This window comes from Argentina silus, assembly GCF_951799395.1.
Source record: "Argentina silus genome assembly, chromosome: 18".
NCBI classification, from domain to species: domain Eukaryota; kingdom Metazoa; phylum Chordata; class Actinopteri; order Argentiniformes; family Argentinidae; genus Argentina; species Argentina silus.
Window position 1 is genome coordinate 16,816,919 of NC_139672.1, and position 20,198 is coordinate 16,837,116.

The window sequence follows — 20,198 nt, forward strand, 5'->3', positions numbered from 1 at the left end:
TTGTGAGGCCTGAGGTGAGGCAGAGGGTCGTTGTGAGGCCTGAGGGGAGGCAGAGGGCCGTTGTGAGGCCTGAGGTGAGGCAGAGGGCCTGAGGGGAGGCAGAGGGCCGTTGTGAGGCCTGAGGTGAGGCAGAGGGCCAGCAACCAATCAGCTGAGACTTCCTGCTTTTATACAACGGTTACACAACAAACCGGAGAATTGTAACGAGGAAACAATGCCTCAAGTATGTATTGTGTAATAGATTGTGGTGGTTTCTGCCCTGAACATATCGTTCAGATAGTGAAGCAGCTGGTTCCTGCTTCCCTGCCTGTTTTAAATACTGTAATCACATACCTGATATCCTTATGCATTATGTGGTATAATACAACAACTACAACACAGCACCTCACCAGGGGAGGCTGGTGGAGGTAGAAATCGGAGGACGGGCTCATTGTAATGCATGGAATGGAATCAAACACCATTTCTACCTTTTTTTGCTTCCATTGCACCTCACATATCCTCTTCTCTATGTGAAACAGCCATAGTTATAAAATATATAACTACACACTATTAGCTCTATAGTATATCATATTATTATATTATAAACATTATTACAGTAGTTTATTGCGCTATATATTTCTATACATGAATATAACAATAGCACAATGAGTGCATCCCTATTGCAACAGTAGGCACCTCTGCTAAATTCAACATTTCATAACGTTAATCCATTTAAACCAGGACAATAATACTCTGTCTACAGGGCTCTGTCACAGAGATGCAGAGTAATGCTACTTCGCTCCTCAGCTGTTCATTTTGGAGGCCTGGGGCCTGAATAATGCCTGGGGACTGACTAATGCCTGGGGACTGACTAATGCCTGGGGACTGACTAATGCCTGGGGACTGACTAATGCCTGGGGACAGGGCAGATACAGTACTAACACCACAGCAAGGCAGGGGATGACCCTCTGTGTGGATTCCATCCCCTCCTCTCCCACACTCCATTTATGAACGACGGTATTGTGACGCAACATGCGATGATGTAATGAATTCTACCGGCTATTCTCACAGCCATCGGCTTGCTAAGTCCCAGCCCGCCATTCCTTATGTATTGTAGTATTGTAGTTAAACCGTTACAACATATCATATCACACATTATGTCAACTCTGTGGTGGTATTAATGTCATGTCATGTAATGTCATGTAGTGGTCATAGCATAGTGTGCTGTGTTATAACATACCGTCATAACATAGCATAACCATAACATAGCAAACCATCTGTCCTCCATTGTCCCCTGTGTTGTTGTTCTTCAGGTCGATAGTGAGTTGATAACCCCTGTCCTCCGTTGCTTCACCGGTGTCATAACAATAACAATCAATCATAACCTTCTGAATCATAAATCATCACAATCTATCTATCTATTTTCTCTCCTACCTGGATCTCATTCTCCAGATTGATAAGTACTTCTACTCCCTCACAATCGATCAAATCTTAGGATAACTAACATTGATAAGTACTTCTACTCCCTCACAATCGATAACAGTTTATGATAACATATGATAACCTAGTCTCTCTTGTGTTGCTCCTCAGATTGATAAGTATCTGTACTCCCTAACAACAGATAACAGCTTACTCCCTAACAACAGATAACAGCTTACTCCCTAACAACAGATAACTAATCTATCATAACTAACCTATCCTAACCTATGATAACTAACCTAACTATGTGTTGTTCCTCAGATTGATAAGTACCTGTACTCCATGCGGTTCTCTGACGAGACGCTGGTGGACATCATGGGCCGGTTCCGTCGGGAGCTGGAGAACGGGTTAGGACGGGACACCAACGCCACCGCCGCCGTGCGGATGCTGCCCACCTTCGTACGGGCCATACCTGACGGGTCAGGTAACGTCACCTGTCCAAATCAGATCAGATCAAACTTTATTTACACAGCAAAGATCGGACGTTAAATGGGATGCAACTCGCTTCACAAAAACAACAGGACACATTGTCATTGAGCAAAGATCTCAGTAGGGATTTCAACCTTCATATGACATTACAACTGATTGTAGCATTAGCCGGTTGGTATCTGGGCTCAAACGAACCCCAGTGGTCTGCACCAGGGGAGGCTGGCGGACGTAGAAATCAGGCTTGTTGTAATCCATGGAATGGAATGAGGAATGGCGTTAAACAAACGTGACGTTTGATACCATTCCTTACAATAAGCCTGATTTCATTACAATAAGCCTGATTTCATTACAATAAGCCTGATTTCTACCTCCACCAGCCTCCCCTGGTCTACAGCCCAGGTGACTGCTCTCTCCACTAGTCCAAAAGGCCCGTTTGGGGGGAGCGGACAGAGGGCCTACTGCACATAGGCCAGGACCGCTACAACCCGTTGGAAATAGTGAAACCGCTGCTTTTCATAAAGCTGCGCTGTAAGTGATTATGATGATCATGAGGCCTTAATATAGGCTAATGCAGACTGGTACAGATGAGAGGGCAAAGACCTCACTGGGGTTTTAAACATGTTTCATGACAGAGCAGCTTATCTCTCTTATCTCTCGTATCTCTTAAAGCACCACCGTCTACACCGCTGTGATCCTACAACCATTACTGTGTTTATACTGTAAGCACTTTGAAGCAACCATCCTGGCTATCCACCATCCTACAAAAATGTGCTGATCTGTTTTAACAGGCCAGGGCTATTCTGTGACGTTTGGGGGGGGGGGGGGGGGGGGGGGGAGGGGAGGGGGGGGTATTGTGTCCCTATGTGGCCCCTGTATTTGAGTTTGGCAGGTCGTACTGTATGGTCACCTAGCTACCACCATTGTTGGGATCCAGAAGCAAAACGCCAACAGTTCCTCTGTTCCAACAGAGTATCTATGGTGACTGTTGCTGTAGTGTGGTGTTGGCTTGCCGCGAGCTTCACAGCCGTTATGATAATGCCATAACATCATAACGTGTTTGCCGTAATGCCAGGTTTTACCACAGTGTACACACAGGACATACAGTTATCATGGTGACGGTCTCCTGTAGAAGAGTGTCCCTGCGGTGGCGTAGTCTCCAGTAACGAGGTTCGAGTTGGAGCACAATATCACAGCTAAGTGTCGGTCAGTTCTGCAGCCAGATATAGACAGTGAGTGATCGCCAAATGATGCAAGCCAAGGGTACACAGTTGGTTAGAGGAATCGCCAGGGTTTATCTCTGCAGCCGCGATCGTTTCATGTTCATGAAAATAGAACAAACTGTTTGCTTCCTGGTTTGTTTAATCCCCTCCTCAACCAGAATGTCTGCTCTCATCATGAATAAATAACCGAAGCATTGGGTTACATCCACAATGCAGTGCTAAATGTCAAGAGGCACTCTACCCAGAAGATATAAAACAAGTCCTTCAGAGGCTCTAAAAGCCGGATATGTGACATGGCAACGTTTCATGTTTTGGAGACCTATCGCCTGATTCTGAAGCGAAGCAAATGTCAGAATGTTAGGTTGAACTTCTCCAGTGATAACATTAGTTAACTAGTCCAGAGGGCCTCAGCCAAACGCCCGGCCTGCGCGCCCGCACCCCCGTGGGGCCCCGGCATGTTTGTAAACAGCGGCCGCGGACAGAAATATCGTGCGTAGATAGATATCGTCAGAAATGCCAAGGTCCCAACATGGCTCGCAGAGAGGGTGGGAGAGAGAGAGAGAGGGAAAGGGAGGGGGGTGGGGGGGGGCAGAGAGAGAGGGAGAGGGAGGGGGGGGGGCAGAGAGAGGGAGAGCGGTAGAGAGGGGGGGGGGCAGAGAGAGAGGGAGAGGGAGGGGGGGGGGGCAGAGAGAGGGAGAGCGGTAGAGAGGTGGAGGTAGAGAGAGAGAGAGAGACAGAGAGGTGGAGGTAGAGAGAGAGAGAGAGACAGAGAGGTGGAGGTAGAGAGAGAGACAGAGAGGTAGAGGTAGAGGTAGAGAGAGAGAGAGGGAGAGAGAGAGAGAGAGGTAGAGGTAGAGAGAGAGAGAGGGGGAGAGGTAGAGGTAGAGAGAGAGAGAGAGGGAGAGAGGGGGGGCAGAGAGAGAGACAGAGCGGTAGAGGTAGAGAGAGAGAGAGAGAGAGAGAGAGAGACAGAGAGGGAGAGAGGGGGGGCAGAGAGAGAGAGAGGTGGAGGTAAAAATAGCCTCAGGTTTCAGCTCGCTGGACACAAGGGGCTCAGGGGGGGACACAGGGAAAGGTCGGAGTTCAGGCCATGGCCACAGCTATAATTGGTAAACATTTGGGAAGCAGCATCGGAGGACTCATTGTAATGCATGAAATGGAATCAGGAATGGTATTAAATGAGGAATGGTATTAAACACACGTGTTTGCATTACAATGAGCCTGTCCTCCGATTTCTACCTCCACCAGCCTCCCCTGAAGCAGATCAAGTATTATCAACATCGTTAACCACACAAACAAAATGTCATAATTTCAATGTAAAAAAAACACTTGGTCAGGTCAAAAGTGAAGGAACCCTTGCTAGCTAGCTACAGGCCCTATGAGGTTATGTGAACTCAAAATGGAGTCTCTGCAACAATGCTATTACAGAACAGACTATTACAGAACAGACAACAGAGTCCTACATAGATACCTTTAATAGCAGCTAAAACCAGGAGACTCACTCCCACTCTGCAGGCTACCAACAGAACCTCTGTATGCCAGCATGTCAGTGACAACTCATTCCACACAGGTCACGGGACGTCACACTGTGATAATGTAGCCTGCTATATAAAAACAGCAGCTAAATGGCAGATATTATATGATCCTCTGTGGCTCAGTTGGTAGAGCTTGGCGCTAACAACACTTAGGTTTGTGGGTTTGATTCCCGCTGGGACCATATATACTGAAATGTATGCACTCACTGCAATGTAGGTCGCTTTGGATAGAAGCGTCAGCTAAATGGCATATATTATATTATATTATTATTACTATAGCCAGCCTAGCATAGACATAGAGTAACTAGATCATACTGACTGAGAGGCTTCTATACAAACTCTACTCTGTGTGCCTCTATTCATGTTCAATTGGATTTAAATCTGAAGATTGACTTGTCCAGTCATGACCTTTCCACTTTTTGACCCTGAATAACGTCCTAGTTGCGATGGTAGTGTGTTTTGGGTCATTGTCTTACTGTATGATGAATTTGGAGGCATTTGCTTGCACTCAAGCAGACAAGATGTTTCTGTACACTTCAGAATTCATTCTGCTGCTGCCGTCAGCAGTTACATCATCAATTAAGACAAGTTAGCCAGTTCTAGTGGCAGCTGTACATGCCCAAACCTAACACCCCCTGCACCATGTTTCACAGATGAGGTGGTATGCTGTAAATCTTGGGCAGATCCTTTTTTCTCCAAACTTTCCTCTTGCAATCACTCTGGTACATAATTATCTTATCTGTCCACAATACCTTTTTCCAGACCTCTGCAGGCATTTTAGGTAGTTTTAGCAAACTCTAACCATCCTTTTCGAGGATAACTAGTGGTTTTACCTTGCAGTGAAGCGTCTGTTGTAGTTTTGGCTGGTGAAGAATGAACTGTGGCAAGCCTAGGCCAGACATAGACTTAGTGTTACTAGGCCAGACATAGACTTAGTGTTACTAGGCCAGACATATCTTTTGATTGATAGGCTTTTATATAAGCAGATCAACGGAAGATCTGATCTATTACCATTCTGGCTCCTTTCCTGGAGTGCAAGGGAGGCTGGTGGAGGTAGGAATCGGAGGACGGGCTCATTGTATTGCATGGAATGGAATGAGGAATGGTATCAAACACGTGCTTGATACCATTTCTCATTCCGTTGCATGCATTACAATGAGCCCATCCTCCGATTTCTACCTCCGCCAGCCTCCCCTGCCGGCGTGATACGTGATCCTACGACTGATCCTCCTACCACAGAACCTGACTGGCAGTCACTTCACCTCAACTACAAAGAGATTCTGAGAGAGATGCTTCTGCTTGAAAGAAACGGGAAACTAGGTCATGTTGTAACGTAGCTGGCTTCTGTGTGTTTCAACCGACGGAAAACTCGATTTCCTAACTCTGAGTTCTGACGAGAGTGTGTGTGTGTGTGTGTGTGTGTGTGTGTGTGTGTGTGTGTGTGTGTGTGTGTGTGTGTGTGTGTGTGTGTGAGTGTGTGTGTGTGTGTGTGTGTGTGTGTGTGTGTGTGTGTGTGTGTGTGTGTGTGAATCCAACAAAACTGGGAGATTTCACAGATCACAGATTTCTGGAGTTCGGAGAGAGAGTAGCTAGAACTAACTGCTAGAACTGCTTGAGAGCAAGAGATTTGAAAACAGCTCACGTCTCTGAAAGACATTTTTAAAATGGCAGTTTGATAACTGTGCATTCAGCCAAAGTGGCTATGGTTGCATGGAAAACATTTGGACTCAAAACCCATCATGGTATGATATTGTTTCTGTGTTTCCCCCCTGACAGAGAAGGGAGACTTCATCGCCCTGGATCTGGGGGGGTCCAACTTCCGTATCCTGCGTGTGAAGGTGACCCACGACAAGAAGCAGCCGGTTCAGATGGAGAGCCAGGTCTACGAGACCCCCGATGACATCGTACATGGGAGCGGGACACAGGTGAACACCCCAAAACACCCCAATACACCCCAATACACTCTAATACACCCCAAACACTCCAATACACCCCAAAACACCACAAACACACCAATACACTCCAAAACACCTCAATACACTCCAAAACACCCACTCTCAAAACAAACACTACCAAAACACCCAAAAAGGCCTAGAAACACTCCTGGACACCTCTAAAGATGGCAAAACACCCCCAAACACCCCCAAACACCCCCAAACTATTCTTATTCCATTCAGTAGGAACGAAACTGGTGAACATGACTAAACATTTTGAAACAGGCGAGGTACTTCCTGACATTCGTCCAATAAGATCGCCCGTTATCTGTTTCTCAAGGTCAGGTGGTTCCCAAGGTCATCAGGCCTAAAAGGATCCCCCCTATGTATGAAAACACTCAGTAACGGTTACTGTCCTATTGATCTGTTTCACTTACTAATCACACGGGCATGACGTCACGTGACCTGTGACATCACCGCCGACCTCGGCTGACCTCTGAGTGGACAGGTGCCGGCAGGCTGAAAGAGAGGAACATGATATCCAGAGGTCATCCAGTGAAAGAATTGGCTGAAAGCAACGAAAACATACGAAAACAATCACGACCAACTGATATCCAGAGGACAGCTGGCCGGGAGAACACGATACCCACAACATTTGTCACCAAAGGGGACCCATAGTGATTGATTGTCACAGAACAGTGGTCATAGGGTGGTCCTCTGTGGCTCAGTTGGTAGAGCATGGCGCTAACAGCACTTAGGTTGTGGGTATAACCCTAATGGCGTATATTATTATATAGTTGGGGACTGACTTTGAGAACTGCTGGCCACCATAATCATAGTTCCACTGTACACCTTCTGAAAGAGATCTACCATTTAGATGTCAGCTGACGATGAATAATTGTGATGAATAATTGATGATGAATAATTGATGATGAATAATTGATGATGAATAATTGATGATGGATAATTGATGATGGATAATTGCCCAAGTGATAATAATTAATAATTTACCAATTAAATTGGTTTGATTAACCAATAGGATTGATACTGCATAACAACGTCCGTCTCTCCTACTCCGTGATGTAAGAGTTGTTTTTCTGTGTCTAGCTCTTCGACCATGTGGCAGAGTGTCTGGGCGACTTCATGGAGAAACAGAAGATCAAGGACAAGAAACTACCAGTGGGGTTCACCTTCTCCTTCCCCTGCGCCCAGACCAAACTGGATGAGGTACGGGGCATTTGACCAGGGGAGGCTGCCGGAGGTAGAAATCGGAGGACGGGCTCATTGTAATGCATGGAATGGAATGAGAATGGTGTCAAACATTCCATTCCATGCATTGGACAAGGAGCCCGTCCTCCGATTTCTACCTCCAGCAGCCTCCTTTGCTATAGGCCTTGTGTTTGCACAGTTTAGTCTAAGCAAACACAAACATGTGAGGTCTTGTTGAAGCCAGGATCAGAGACAAAAGCAGACAGAGCCACTAAAACGCTAGACAGCACAGTTACCGTAACCCTGGGTTCCCGTAAGAGATTTGTTCCAGAATGTTCTTGGCTGTGACCTGGGGTGGTCCAGTGGTCTGGCACCATGGACTACAGTGCACATGTACGCCCATGTCGGCATGGGCTTGAATCAGGCCCATACCCCACTGACATACCCTCTCCTCCTTACTTTCCTGTCTTTCTTCTCTGTCTCTGTCCAATACAATGAAACATATAAGAGTGGGACTCCTACTGCAAAAAATAACCCTCTAAAAGAAATAAATAAAAGAATGTTCTTGGCTGTTCCTCCAGGCTGTCCTAGTGAGCTGGACTAAGAAGTTCAAAGCCAGCGGTGTGGAAGGGATGGACGTCGTCAAGCTCCTGAACAAGGCCATCAAGAAACGAGGGGTGAGGTTCATTTCTTTTCAGAACCCGAGGTGCAATTTTATTTCAACATTTCAATATCGCACCTCGTCGTTGCCACAGGGAATACAAGAACAGTGACAGACAAATAGGCTTTCCTTTAACTCATTTAGTGCCGAGGGTGACTTTATTCAGCAAAAATGCATAAAGTATTATGCTTCATTTTGTAGTCAAACAAAGTGTTGTTGCTAGGTAAACACCACATAGAACACTTGGCACTCTGGGTGGTGAGTGTTCCGGAACTCTTTGGCAGTTGGTGGTTTAAAGATCAGTGGCATTAACCCCCTCATTGCCAAAAAGACGACAAAAAGTAAGCCACATACACAGTAGATGACACTGAAACAACAACATCCTCTTGCCATTTTCAGGACTATGACGCAGACATCATGGCTGTGGTCAATGACACAACAGGGACAATGATGACCTGTGGATTCGACGACCAGCGTTGTGAAGTTGGCATCATCATCGGTGAGGATACCCAACATCAACATGATTCATGTTCATTTGCTCAAAGGGACTATTGATTAAAAAAACACACAGAATGTCAGTGGCAAAGAATGTCAAAGAATAGCTTTGACATTCTAGATTCATGACATTCTGAAATCTAGAGCCTATGTTGAGGTAAAAACAGTTCTCGAAAGGTGTCAAGAGTTGTATATTACAACAGTGTGTGTGTGTGTGTGTGTGTGTGTGTGTGTGTGTGTGTGTGTGTGTGTGTGTGTGTGTGTGTGCTCTCTCCCAGGTACCGGTACTAACGCCTGCTACATGGAGGAGCTGCGTCACCTGGACCTGGTGGAGGGGGACGAGGGGAGGATGTGTGTGAACACAGAGTGGGGCGCCTTCGGGGACAACGGCATGCTGGAGGACATCAGGACAGAGTTCGACCGCGAGATCGACAGAGGCTCCATGAACCCCGGAAAACAGCTGTAAGACAACAGGCATCAGACACACACACACACTACGCACGCACACACACACACACACACACACACACAAACTCACGAACGCATGCATGCATGCATGCACACACCCACACAAAAACACCCACACACCCACACGCATGCATGCACGCACACACACAAATAAACATTGCAGACATTCCTGTGCCCCAGCTATTTAAAAACACACTGGCTTTGTCCTTCACATTACGGGTCACTTCCGAGGTCATGACATAACCATAACACTGGGCTGCCATAAACATCAGGTGACATTACTGTGTGTGTGTGTGTGTGTGTGTGTGTGTGTGTGTGTGTGTGCCTATGTGTGTGTGTGTGTGTGTGTGTGTGTGTGTGACTATGTGTGTGTGTGTGTGTGTGTGTGTGTGTGTGTGTGTGTGTGTGTGTGCGTGCGTGTGTGCGTGCGTGCGTGTGTGTGTGTGCCTGTGCGTGTGCGTGTGTGTGTGTGTGTCTCAGGTTTGAGAAGATGGCCAGTGGGATGTATATGGGAGAGTTGGTGCGTCTCATCCTGGTCAAGATGGCCAAGGAGGGGCTGCTGTTCGAGGGCAGGATCACCCCGGAGCTGCTGACCAAAGGGAAGATCGAGACCAAGCATGTGTCGGCCATCGAGAAGTAAGTGGCCGATAAATCAAAGCCCCCATGCCTAACCTCCCTCTGTCAGGCCTTTGATCTCAACACAACATAAAGCACTTTGAGGCCCCATGAAAAGGCTATATTTTCAAGAACAGCTTATTATATTATATTGTATCCTATCATATTATATTTCATTCCATACCAATCTGCACGGCTGGAGTCAATTCATATCCAATTCTCCTCACTCCAGAAAGCGGATTGAAAGTGATTCCAGTTCTAGAAGTGTAAACCATCACTCCAGAAAGTGATTCCGGTTCTAGAAGTGTAAACCATCACTCCAGAAAGTGATTCCAGTTCTAGAACTGTCATAATAAACGGCAACAGCGTTTTCAACAGTTCCATTCCATTCCATTGACCTTTGACCTCTCCATTCCAGGAGCAAGGAGGGCCTGGCCAAATGCAAGGACATCCTGACCCGGCTGGGGGTGGAGCCTTCTCAGGAGGACTGCGTTGCCGTGCAGCACGTGTGCACCATCGTATCCTTCCGCTCGGCGAACCTCATCTCTGCCACGCTGGGAGGTATCCTTACGCGCCTGAAGGACAACAAAGGAGGCCACCGCCTGCGTACGACCGTGGGGATAGACGGGTCGCTGTACAAGATGCACCCCCAGTGAGTCATCTAAACTCCCGGAGGGACATAGTGCCTCCCTGGATTCAACCAGGGGAGGCTGGTGGAGGTGGAAATCGGAGGACGGGCTCATTGTAATGCGTGGGATGGAATGAGGAATGGTATCAAACACAAGCTTATGTAGTCGATACTCAAAGTCTATCACTAATGGGGATTGCATACGAGCAGCTTTGGAACATACCACAAGAGATGATGCAATAATCCAGACAGTCATTTCCCAGATCATCATGTGTATATGAACATCAATCTCTTATCTTCTGTGTGACTCTGGAGGCTCTGGGCTGAGAAACAACATCTCTTATCTTGTGTGTGACTCAGGGCTCTGGGCTGTAGGCCGAGAAACATAAATCCAAATGAACTCTAATCGCCCCTCTCTGCCTCTTTTTCTCTCTCTCTCTCCCTTCCTCCCTCCCCTCCTCCCTCCTCCCTCTCCCCTCCCTCCCTCCCCCCCTCTCTCTCCCCCTCCTCCTCCCTCCCTCTCTCCCTCCCCCTCTCTCTCTCCCTCCCCTCCCTCCCCCTCCCTCCCCCCTCCCTCCCCCCTCTCTCTCCAGATACGCCCGTCGTCTCCATAAGACGGTGCGGCGTCTGGTGCCCGACTCGGACGTGCGCTTCCTGCTGTCGGAGAGCGGCAGCGCCAAGGGTGCTGCCATGGTAACGGCGGTGGCGTACCGCCTGGCGGACCAGACGAGGCAGATCGCCCAGACGATGGCAGAGTTCCGTCTCAGCAAGGCACAGCTGCTGGAGGTGAGGGGCGATGAAGATGATGATGATGATGGTGATGATGATAATGATAATGATGGTGGAAGATGATGATGATGATGGTGGTGGTGGTGGTGATGATGATAATGATGGTGGAAGATGATGATGAAAGGGATGAAAATGAAAGGGATAATGATGATGATGATGATGATATTGATGGTGAGATAGTGATAGAGATAGTGGTGATGATGTTGATGATGATGATGAGGAGGAGGAAGAGAAAGAGGAGGATGATGATGATGATGATGATGTTGATGATGATGATGATGATGATGATGATGATGATGATGAATAATGATGTATAATGACGATGCTAAAAATCCCGGTTTCCTTTGTGTTTTGTTCAGGTGAAGAAGAGGATGAGGACGGAGATAGAGAACGGTCTGGGGAAGGCCACCCACAAGGACGCCACCGTCAAGATGCTGCCCACCTTCGTACGCAGCACGCCAGATGGAACAGGTGAGGGAGGGAGGGAGGGAGGGATGGAGAGAGGGGGAGGGGTGGAGGGAGGAATAGAGGAATAGAAGGACTGATTGACTGACTGACTGATTGATTGATTGCATCTAACTTCCAATCACTCAATGGATTACATAACGTAAATTCCATATCCAACACAACTGAAAGGATATGAATGTCAACCAATGTCAAACGTTATTGATTGATTGCCTGTCCTCCTGTCACAGAGAATGGAGATTTCCTGGCCCTGGATCTGGGAGGGACGAACTTCCGGGTTCTCCTGGTGAAGATCCGCAGCGGGAAGAGACGAACGGTGGAGATGCACAACAAGATCTACGCCATTCCCATCGAAGTCATGCAGGGGACCGGAGAGGAGGTAGCCATTGGATACAGACAAGTCCTGATATTATGGGATGTTTTAATAGACTACATACAGTACAACTCCATTTGAATACAACCTCTAAAACGTACCTTATTATTATTGATTCAGTGCTTTTCATTTTACACGATCAAGACTCAGTAGAAATGTAATGGATACAGACTAAGCTGTGACTGAAATGTTCCCAGTGAATTACCAAACTCCTCTTCCATCCGTACTGTAAATTAGGTCTTGAATTACTTCTACATAGAAACACGTGTGTTTGACACCATTCCTCATTCCGTTCCATGCATTACAATGAGCCTGTCCTCTGATTTCTACCTCCACCAGCCTCCCCTCTAAAGCCAGTACACCTCTAAAGCCAGAACCTCTAAAGCCAGTATAAAGCCAGTACACCTCTAAAGCCAGTACCTCTAAAGCCAGTACCTCTAAAGCCAGTACCTCTAAAGCCAGTGTAAAGCCAGTACACCTCTAAAGCCAGAACCTCTAAAGCCAGTACCTCTAAAGCCAGTACCTCTAAAGCCAGTACCTCTAAAGCCAGTATAAAGCCAGTATAAAGCCAGTATTAAGCCAGTATAAAGCCAGTGTCCTCTGTTCTCTCCTCAGCTGTTTGACCACATCGTCTACTGCATCTCTGACTTCCTGGACTACATGGGGATGAAGAGCGCTCGCCTTCCACTTGGATTCACCTTCTCCTTCCCCTGCCACCAGAAAAGCCTGGACGCTGTGAGTCTCTAACACCTACCACTAACACTAACACTAACACCTATCACTAACACTAACACTAACACCTATCACTAACACTAACACTAACACTAACACCTATCACTATCACTAACACTATTCATAGAATATCACCTTGTCATTTCTGGACCATAAAACATAAAAGTGCTATCGAATCCCTGTCAGTGTAACAGAGAGGCTGTGTGTTGACCACAGGGTATCCTGGTGAACTGGACCAAAGGCTTCAAGGCTACAGACTGTGAGGGAGAGGACGTGGTGGAGCTGCTCAGAGAGGGCATCAAGAGGAAGGAGGTGACAGAACATCACCACAGACATAACCATAATATACAACACTGCTCATGAGACCACGCAGACCTACACTTCTATATACCATTCACATACAGTAACCTCAAACTGAGGAAACCACAGAACATCACCAAACACATAACGGTAATATACAACACTGCTTATGAGACCACACAGACCATTCCTCGTTGCATTCCATGCATTATAATAAGACCATCCTCCGATTTCTACCTCCACCAGCCTCCACTGATTGATAGTCTACAGGAACCAAATAACATGATCAGATACAGTATAGTACATGATGAAATATACTCTATATAACACTGTTTATATAATCTATACTGCTATATAATCTATAACAGTAGATAATCCATACTGAGGAAATTACACTGTACACCGCCTATATATATAATCCCATATAATCCCACTATACAGTACCAGTCAAAGGTTTGGACACAAACTTGCCAAGAGTGTGCAAAGCTGTCATCAAAGCAAAAGGTGGCTACTTTGAAGAATCTAAAATATAAAACATATTCTGGTTTGTTTAACACTTTTTTGTTTACTACATAATTCCATATGTGTTCCTTCATAGTTTTGATGTCTTCAATATTAATCTACAATGTAGAAAATAATAAAAAAAATAAAGACAAACCATTGAATGAGAAGGTGTGTCCAAACTTTTGACTGGTACTGTACGTCATCCTTTAACACCACAATGATATGACAGTTTACTGCCATTACATGGTAAACATAAACAACAGGACTTCCCCTGTAACACAATCAGAATATTGTACCATTACAGGGCTATCATTCTTTATGACAACAAATAACATAATGACATCACGATAATCATATTTCATAAAGCTCTGCATAAAGACAAGATGCCGGACAAATTGAATTGAACAATTTAAAAAAGCAATGATGTAGTCGAGCTCCCACGAAAGACAACGACCGCAACAAAGCCAGAATATGTACCGTAGCAGAACAGGGGAGGCTGGCGGAGGTAGAAATCGGAGGACGGGCTCGTTGTGACGCACGGAACGGAATAGGGAATGGTATCAAACACACATGTTTGACACATACGCGTTTGACACCAGTCCTCATTCCGTTCCATGCGTCACAATGAGCCCGTCCTCTGATTTCTGCCTCCGCCAGCCTCCCCTGTAGCACAAGTCCTCATTGTCATCAGGCGTGTCTGTTCTGAGGGGTTCTCAGTCTCGCCACTCATCAACAACATTTCTCAGTCTGTTTTATCGATTCTACCCTTTTAGATGGAGGATGCAGTAAGTAATAGTTGGTTGTGAATAATCAGACCTCAGGTAAAGCAGAGTTGTAATGCAGAGATGTGTGAGTACATTGTGGAAATAGCATGGCTTTCTTTAACATCAAAAGTGAATAAAGTAATGGAAATGTCTGCAAACAGACAATAAGTACAGAGAATATGCAAATAATATCTCTTCTTTTGTCAATAGTTTGTGTGGGTGTGGGTGTGGGTGTGGGTGTGTGTGGGTGTGGGTGTGTGGGTGTGGGTGTGGGTGTGGGTGTGTGTGTGTGTGTGTGTGTGTGTGTGTGTGTGTGTGTGTGTGTGTGTGTGAAAGGGGTTGCTTTGTTCATTGGGTGCCGTTTGAAAAGTTGCCATGTCTGATATCATCTTCCAGTTGAACAAGCCATTCACTAACAAACAAACATTTGCACACACACACACACACACACACAAACAAACAAACACACAAACAAACTGAAAACACTCTTTTCATTGATTTACGCTTTGTGTTGCTATTGCGGTTTGTTGGCATTTTGAAATGATGCATGATCTTCAAGTTTGATATATTTAAAGGTGTAGAAAGGAGAAGCCAACATGGGTGAGTATTCAAACCGTTTGGGTGTCGGTTGGTCCAACATTCTATCTGAGTAAAGTTGTGTTGTTGTTGTGTTGCGTGTGTGTGTGTAGGAGTTTGAGCTGGACGTGGTCGCCGTGGTGAATGACACAGTCGGGACGATGATGACCTGTGCCTACGAGGAGCCGACCTGTGAGGTGGGGCTGATCGCAGGTACGCTGCTGACTCCCCGGTCACCATCATCACCGTCATCATCATACAACTGTGGGACACCATCGACAGTCTGTTGAGTTTTCCTCATTGGGAACCTCAAACATAAATGGCCAAGATGTAAATGGTTAAGTTCACCGTGACAAACACGGGGGAATTAACCTTTAACTGAAAATACAATTTTGGTTCTTTTAATGGCTAAAGTATTTACACAAAGTTTGAATGTAATTTTCAATAACGTCCACTGTAATACAGAGAGATTAGATATTTCCCAACCTGGCCATCTGGTCCAACCAGTGATATTGTGTGCATCTGTCCTGTCCTCCTCTTACAAAAGACAGATGTGTAATACTGTGTGTGTGGGTGTGTGTGTGTGTGTCTCCCTGTGTGTGTGTGTGTGTGTGTGTGTGTGTCTGTGTCTCCCTGTGTGTGTGTGTGTGTGTGTGTGTGTGTGTGTGTGTGTGTGTGTGTCTCCCTCCCTGTGTGTGTGTGTGTGCGTGCGTGTGTGTGTGTGTGTGCAGGGACGGGCAGTAACGCGTGCTACATGGAGGAGATGAAGAACATTGAGACGGTGGAGGGGAACGAGGGGAGGATGTGTGTCAACATGGAGTGGGGCGCCTTCGGGGACAACGGTTGCCTGGACGACATCAGGACGCAGTACGACCGCGCGGTGGACGAGAACTCCCTCAACGAAGGCAAACAGAGGTGAGACTTTAGCTGACTAGAGTTGACGCATCGTAATACTGATCTACTTAAAGTGTGAAATCTGTACACTACTTACAACGAAAATACTTCATTGCATTTCCACCTTAACGATAATCCAAATTGAAGTTGATACTGATGGTTACAGCGGTTAAAATCACAGACTTCTTAAAGTCAAAATGTTCCTAATATTCCACCACTATTCTAACACTGGTAAGTCAAGTGAGTGTATTTGCCCCGCCCATATAAAGCATGTCCTGTGTGTATTTACCCGCCCATATAAAGCAGGTCCTGTGTGTATTTACCCACCCATATAAGGTATGAGAAGATGTGCAGTGGGATGTACCTGGGGGAGATCGTGAGGAACATCCTGATTGACCTGACCAAGAGAGGCTTCCTGTTCCGGGGTCAGATCTCAGAGACGCTGAAGACTAGGGGCATCTTCGAGACCAAGTTCCTGTCACAGATAGAGAGGTGGGTGACTCACCAAATGTCTCACTGTACCCCATGGGAGGCTGGTGGAGGTAGAAATATGAGGACGGGCTCATTGTAATGCATGGAACGGAATAGGGAATCCTCATTGAGCCTGTTCTCCAGTTTCTACCTCCACCAGCCTCCTCTGCTGTACACTGATTTTGTCATCCAAAAGTAAGGATACTGTATGTCCCCAAGGATGTACAGAAATGCCCTCTTCTGTTGAAACCTGTTGAAATCTGCACTTCCAAATATATTATCTGTATTCAAATAATTACACAAATACAAATTGTTTATGTGAATGACATTTACAGGACACAAATAATTCACACATAAGAATACAAAACACATTACTGACACTTCAATGAAACTGTCAGTAATTATGCCCTACCTGAGATACATGAAAACCGTCAGTCGTTCAGCGAGCACCCCCCACCCCGCCCCCAAGCTCTCAAGTGACCTCTGTGACCTTTGACCGCCCCTCCCCAGCGACCGCCTGGCCCTTCTCCAGGTCCGAGCCATCCTCCAGCAGCTGGGCCTGGACAGCACGTGCGATGACAGTATCATCGTCAAGGAGGTGTGCGGCACCGTGTCCCGGCGTGCGGCCCAGATCTGCGGAGCCGGGATGGCCGCCATCGTGGACAAGATCCGTGAGAACAGAGGACTGGACCATCTGGACATCACCGTGGGGGTGGACGGGACCCTCTACAAACTGCACCCACAGTGAGTGGTGGATGGAGAGAGGGAGGGGGAGGGGGAGAGGGGGAGAGAGAGAAGGGGGGAATGTTAAAAGATAGCCTACTAAAAGCAAGGCACCAGACCATGATATATATATATGTATATGTATATATATATACGTAAAAGAATCAACTGTATACAGAAACTAGAGTAATGAACAGTCCAATGATAGTGTGTCCCTTGAGAGACAATTACAGTCCTTTTTTCCATCTCAGTCCTAATTCCATAATTGTGTTTAATCTCAGTGATTAGTGACAACACCACTCATCTAATGATGGCCCTCTCCCCTCCCCCCTCTCCCCTCTCCCTCCTCCCCTCTCCCCTCTCCCTCCTCCCCTCTGCAGTTTCTCCCGGATTTTCCACCAGACCGTGAAGGAGCTTGCCCCCAAGTGCGACGTCAACTTCCTGTTGTCGGAGGACGGCAGTGGAAAGGGGGCGGCCCTTATCACCGCCGTGGGGTGTCGCCAGAGAGAGTTGGAACAGCAGCGATGATCTGCCCCGCCCACCAACCCCATTGTCGCCCCCGGCAACCCCGCTGCTCCGCCTCCCCCCCTCCCCCTACCCCCTACCCCTCCCCCCACCCACCCCCACCGCACAGTCCATCTCCCTCGGTAAATGCTAAGTGGGATGCTTGGGACGGCCCAACTCTGACGTCACAGTATTTTAAGTTGAGATTTAAAATGGTTACAGTAAGGGGTTAAGATTAGGGCTAGTTCGGTAAGGTTTATGGGTAAGGTTACGGTAAGGGTTAAGGTTAGGGTAAAGTTTAAGGTTAGGGTTTAGGGTCGGGTCTTCCCAAGCATCCCACCTTGCATCTACCCAGCCGTGACTCCACCTCTTCTCAACCTGGCCCCTCCCACAGCCAGAGAGACAGTGCGCATGCTATTCTACCCAGCCGTGACTCCACCTCTTCTCAACCTGGCCCCTCCCACAGCCAGAGAGACAGTGCGCATGCTATTCTACCCAGCCGTGACTCCACCTCTTCTCAACCTGGCCCCTCCCACAGCCTCATGCTATTCTATAGGGAATTAAAAACAGCGTACACAACCTTTATTTATTCATACACTGCACCAGAAGAGGTTTATTGTTTCAGTGTTTGTACATTTTTCCTCGATAGCTTGTTGTATCAAGTACCTGATTAATCTAAAACTCCTTACGTGTGCAATATTTGTGTATTGCTAATTTTATTTTTATATGGAGCAGAAAATAGATTAATTATTTGTGTATTTATAATTCAGGGCCCACTATGAATCCCAGAGGTCATGGATAGATGGATTTTGCACCAAACAAAAGGTTGTCTGTACTTTTTATACGCGATTTAAAAGAGCAGTACAGCATTTCGGAGGAAAACTAAAGAATGTAAACAATTCACCCCATGTAATCAAAAGAATGATATAGCCAAACCCTCCTTTATACGGTCATTTCCACACACTTAGATACTTGCTGTTTAAAGGGTTGAATGTAAGAGTCACGGCTGTTTAAAAAAAAAAGAAATCCTAATTTGATGCACTACCCCACAATCACTCCATCCTGTACTACTAAACTAATCCCTCTGTGTGAACATGTCAACAAAGTATGTAACACATAATAAAGTACTCCGCCTTCACCACTTAGAATCCCCACTTTACCCGAGGAACCTGGAGAGTTGAATGAACCCCTCACCAAGGGAGGCTGGTGGAGGCAGAAATCGGAGGAGGGGCTCATTGTAATGTATGGAACGGAAAACATTCCACAGAATCCATTCCATGCACTACAATGAGCCCGTCCTCCGATTTCTGCCTCCACCAGCCTCCACTGCCCCCCCCCCCCCACCCCCCCCCACCACCACCACCAGTTGAAGTGTTATAATTATCTCTCTCTCTCTCGTTGCTAATTGTGAAGTACTATACTTTCGGTGTTGTGTTGAGTATCCCATCCAGTGGAGGCTGGTGGAGGTAGAAATCGGAGGACGGGCCCGTTGTAATGCACGGGACGGAATGACGAATGGGATCAAAACACCATTCTTCATTCCGTTCCGTGCATTACGATGAGCCCGTCCTCCGATTTCTACCTCCACCAGCCTCCCCTGATCCCATCCCACCTCTAACTGACCTACGCATTTGTGTGCACAAAGAATAAATGTCCATTGGGCTCCCGAGACAAGAGTGGGCACTCTCTGAGAGCTTCTGTGTGTACTACTTGTTGCTGAGTGTCTGTGTGTGAGTCCTGTACTGTAAGAGGGTGATGACCTGTAGCTTGTGCGTGTGAAGTTGTATGGAGAGAACGCATGCCTTATACAAACACAGTGAGGAGGCACGACACTGAATTGGATCCTTTCATTTTATACATCCAAATAGATTTGTGTTTAAAAAAAAAAAAAAAAAAACAGTGATTCAGTGAATTCATTAAATTATATTTTGTTGTGCAGTATATTCCTGTGGAGAAGTCTTTTTTTTAGGGCATTTGCATGGAGCAGGGGGACATTCATGATGGTGTGAAATCTGCCTGTCAGTGTCGCTGTCAGTGTCATACATATGGCAAAATGACAGCACCTTCTGCCAGTGGAGGCAGGAATGGTATCAAACACACATGCATGCATTACAATGAGCCCGTCCTCCGTTTTCTACCTCCACTAGCCTCCCCTGCCTTCTATGTTTGACCCAAATACACGTTGACATAGGTCTAGGCTCTAGGCCTAATTTATAAGCAGCATATTTGCTTGAAATGTCACAGATAAGGCAAACTGCCTGATAGGTAGTATAGTACCGTAATAGCACTGTAATAGCACTGTAATAGTACTGTAAGTACATTGTCTCGTCTCTAAATCATATTTCCCAGAAAGTCCCGCCTCGTGACAGATACACACTTAAACAAAGCAAAGAAACAACCTAATAAACGAGAACATGAAGGGAACTGAATAGTCTACCTTGTGGAGTCTCG

The 20,198-nt window shown here is 46.5% G+C and overlaps 1 protein-coding gene across 1 annotated transcript; it reads left to right on the forward strand.

The window, feature by feature from the left end:
• The first annotated feature begins 1,723 nt into the window (after positions 1-1,723).
• LOC310819005 (hexokinase-1) lies at positions 1,724-19,894 on the forward strand. The gene is made up of 18 exons (XM_083690171.1): positions 1,724-1,882; positions 6,419-6,567; positions 7,684-7,803; positions 8,367-8,462; positions 8,846-8,945; positions 9,220-9,403; positions 9,890-10,045; positions 10,443-10,676; positions 11,246-11,438; positions 11,801-11,912; positions 12,137-12,285; positions 12,895-13,014; positions 13,228-13,323; positions 15,269-15,368; positions 15,887-16,070; positions 16,386-16,541; positions 17,031-17,264; positions 17,624-19,894. The coding sequence occupies exons 1-18, from the start codon at positions 1,741-1,743 to the stop codon at positions 17,769-17,771; spliced, it is 2,673 nt and encodes an 890-aa protein (XP_083546297.1). The 5' UTR covers positions 1,724-1,740; the 3' UTR covers positions 17,772-19,894.
• The last annotated feature ends 304 nt before the right edge of the window (positions 19,895-20,198 follow it).

Coding starts and splice junctions, on each gene's coding strand:
- LOC310819005 (XM_083690171.1), top strand. CDS start 1,741: ATGCGGTTCTCTGACGAGACGCTGGTGGACATCATGGGCCGGTTCCGT. Junction 15,369..15,886: donor TGAGGTGGGGCTGATCGCAG/GTACGCTGCTGA, acceptor GTGTGTGTGCAG/GGACGGGCAGTAACGCGTGC. Junction 16,071..16,385: donor CTCAACGAAGGCAAACAGAG/GTGAGACTTTAG, acceptor CACCCATATAAG/GTATGAGAAGATGTGCAGTG.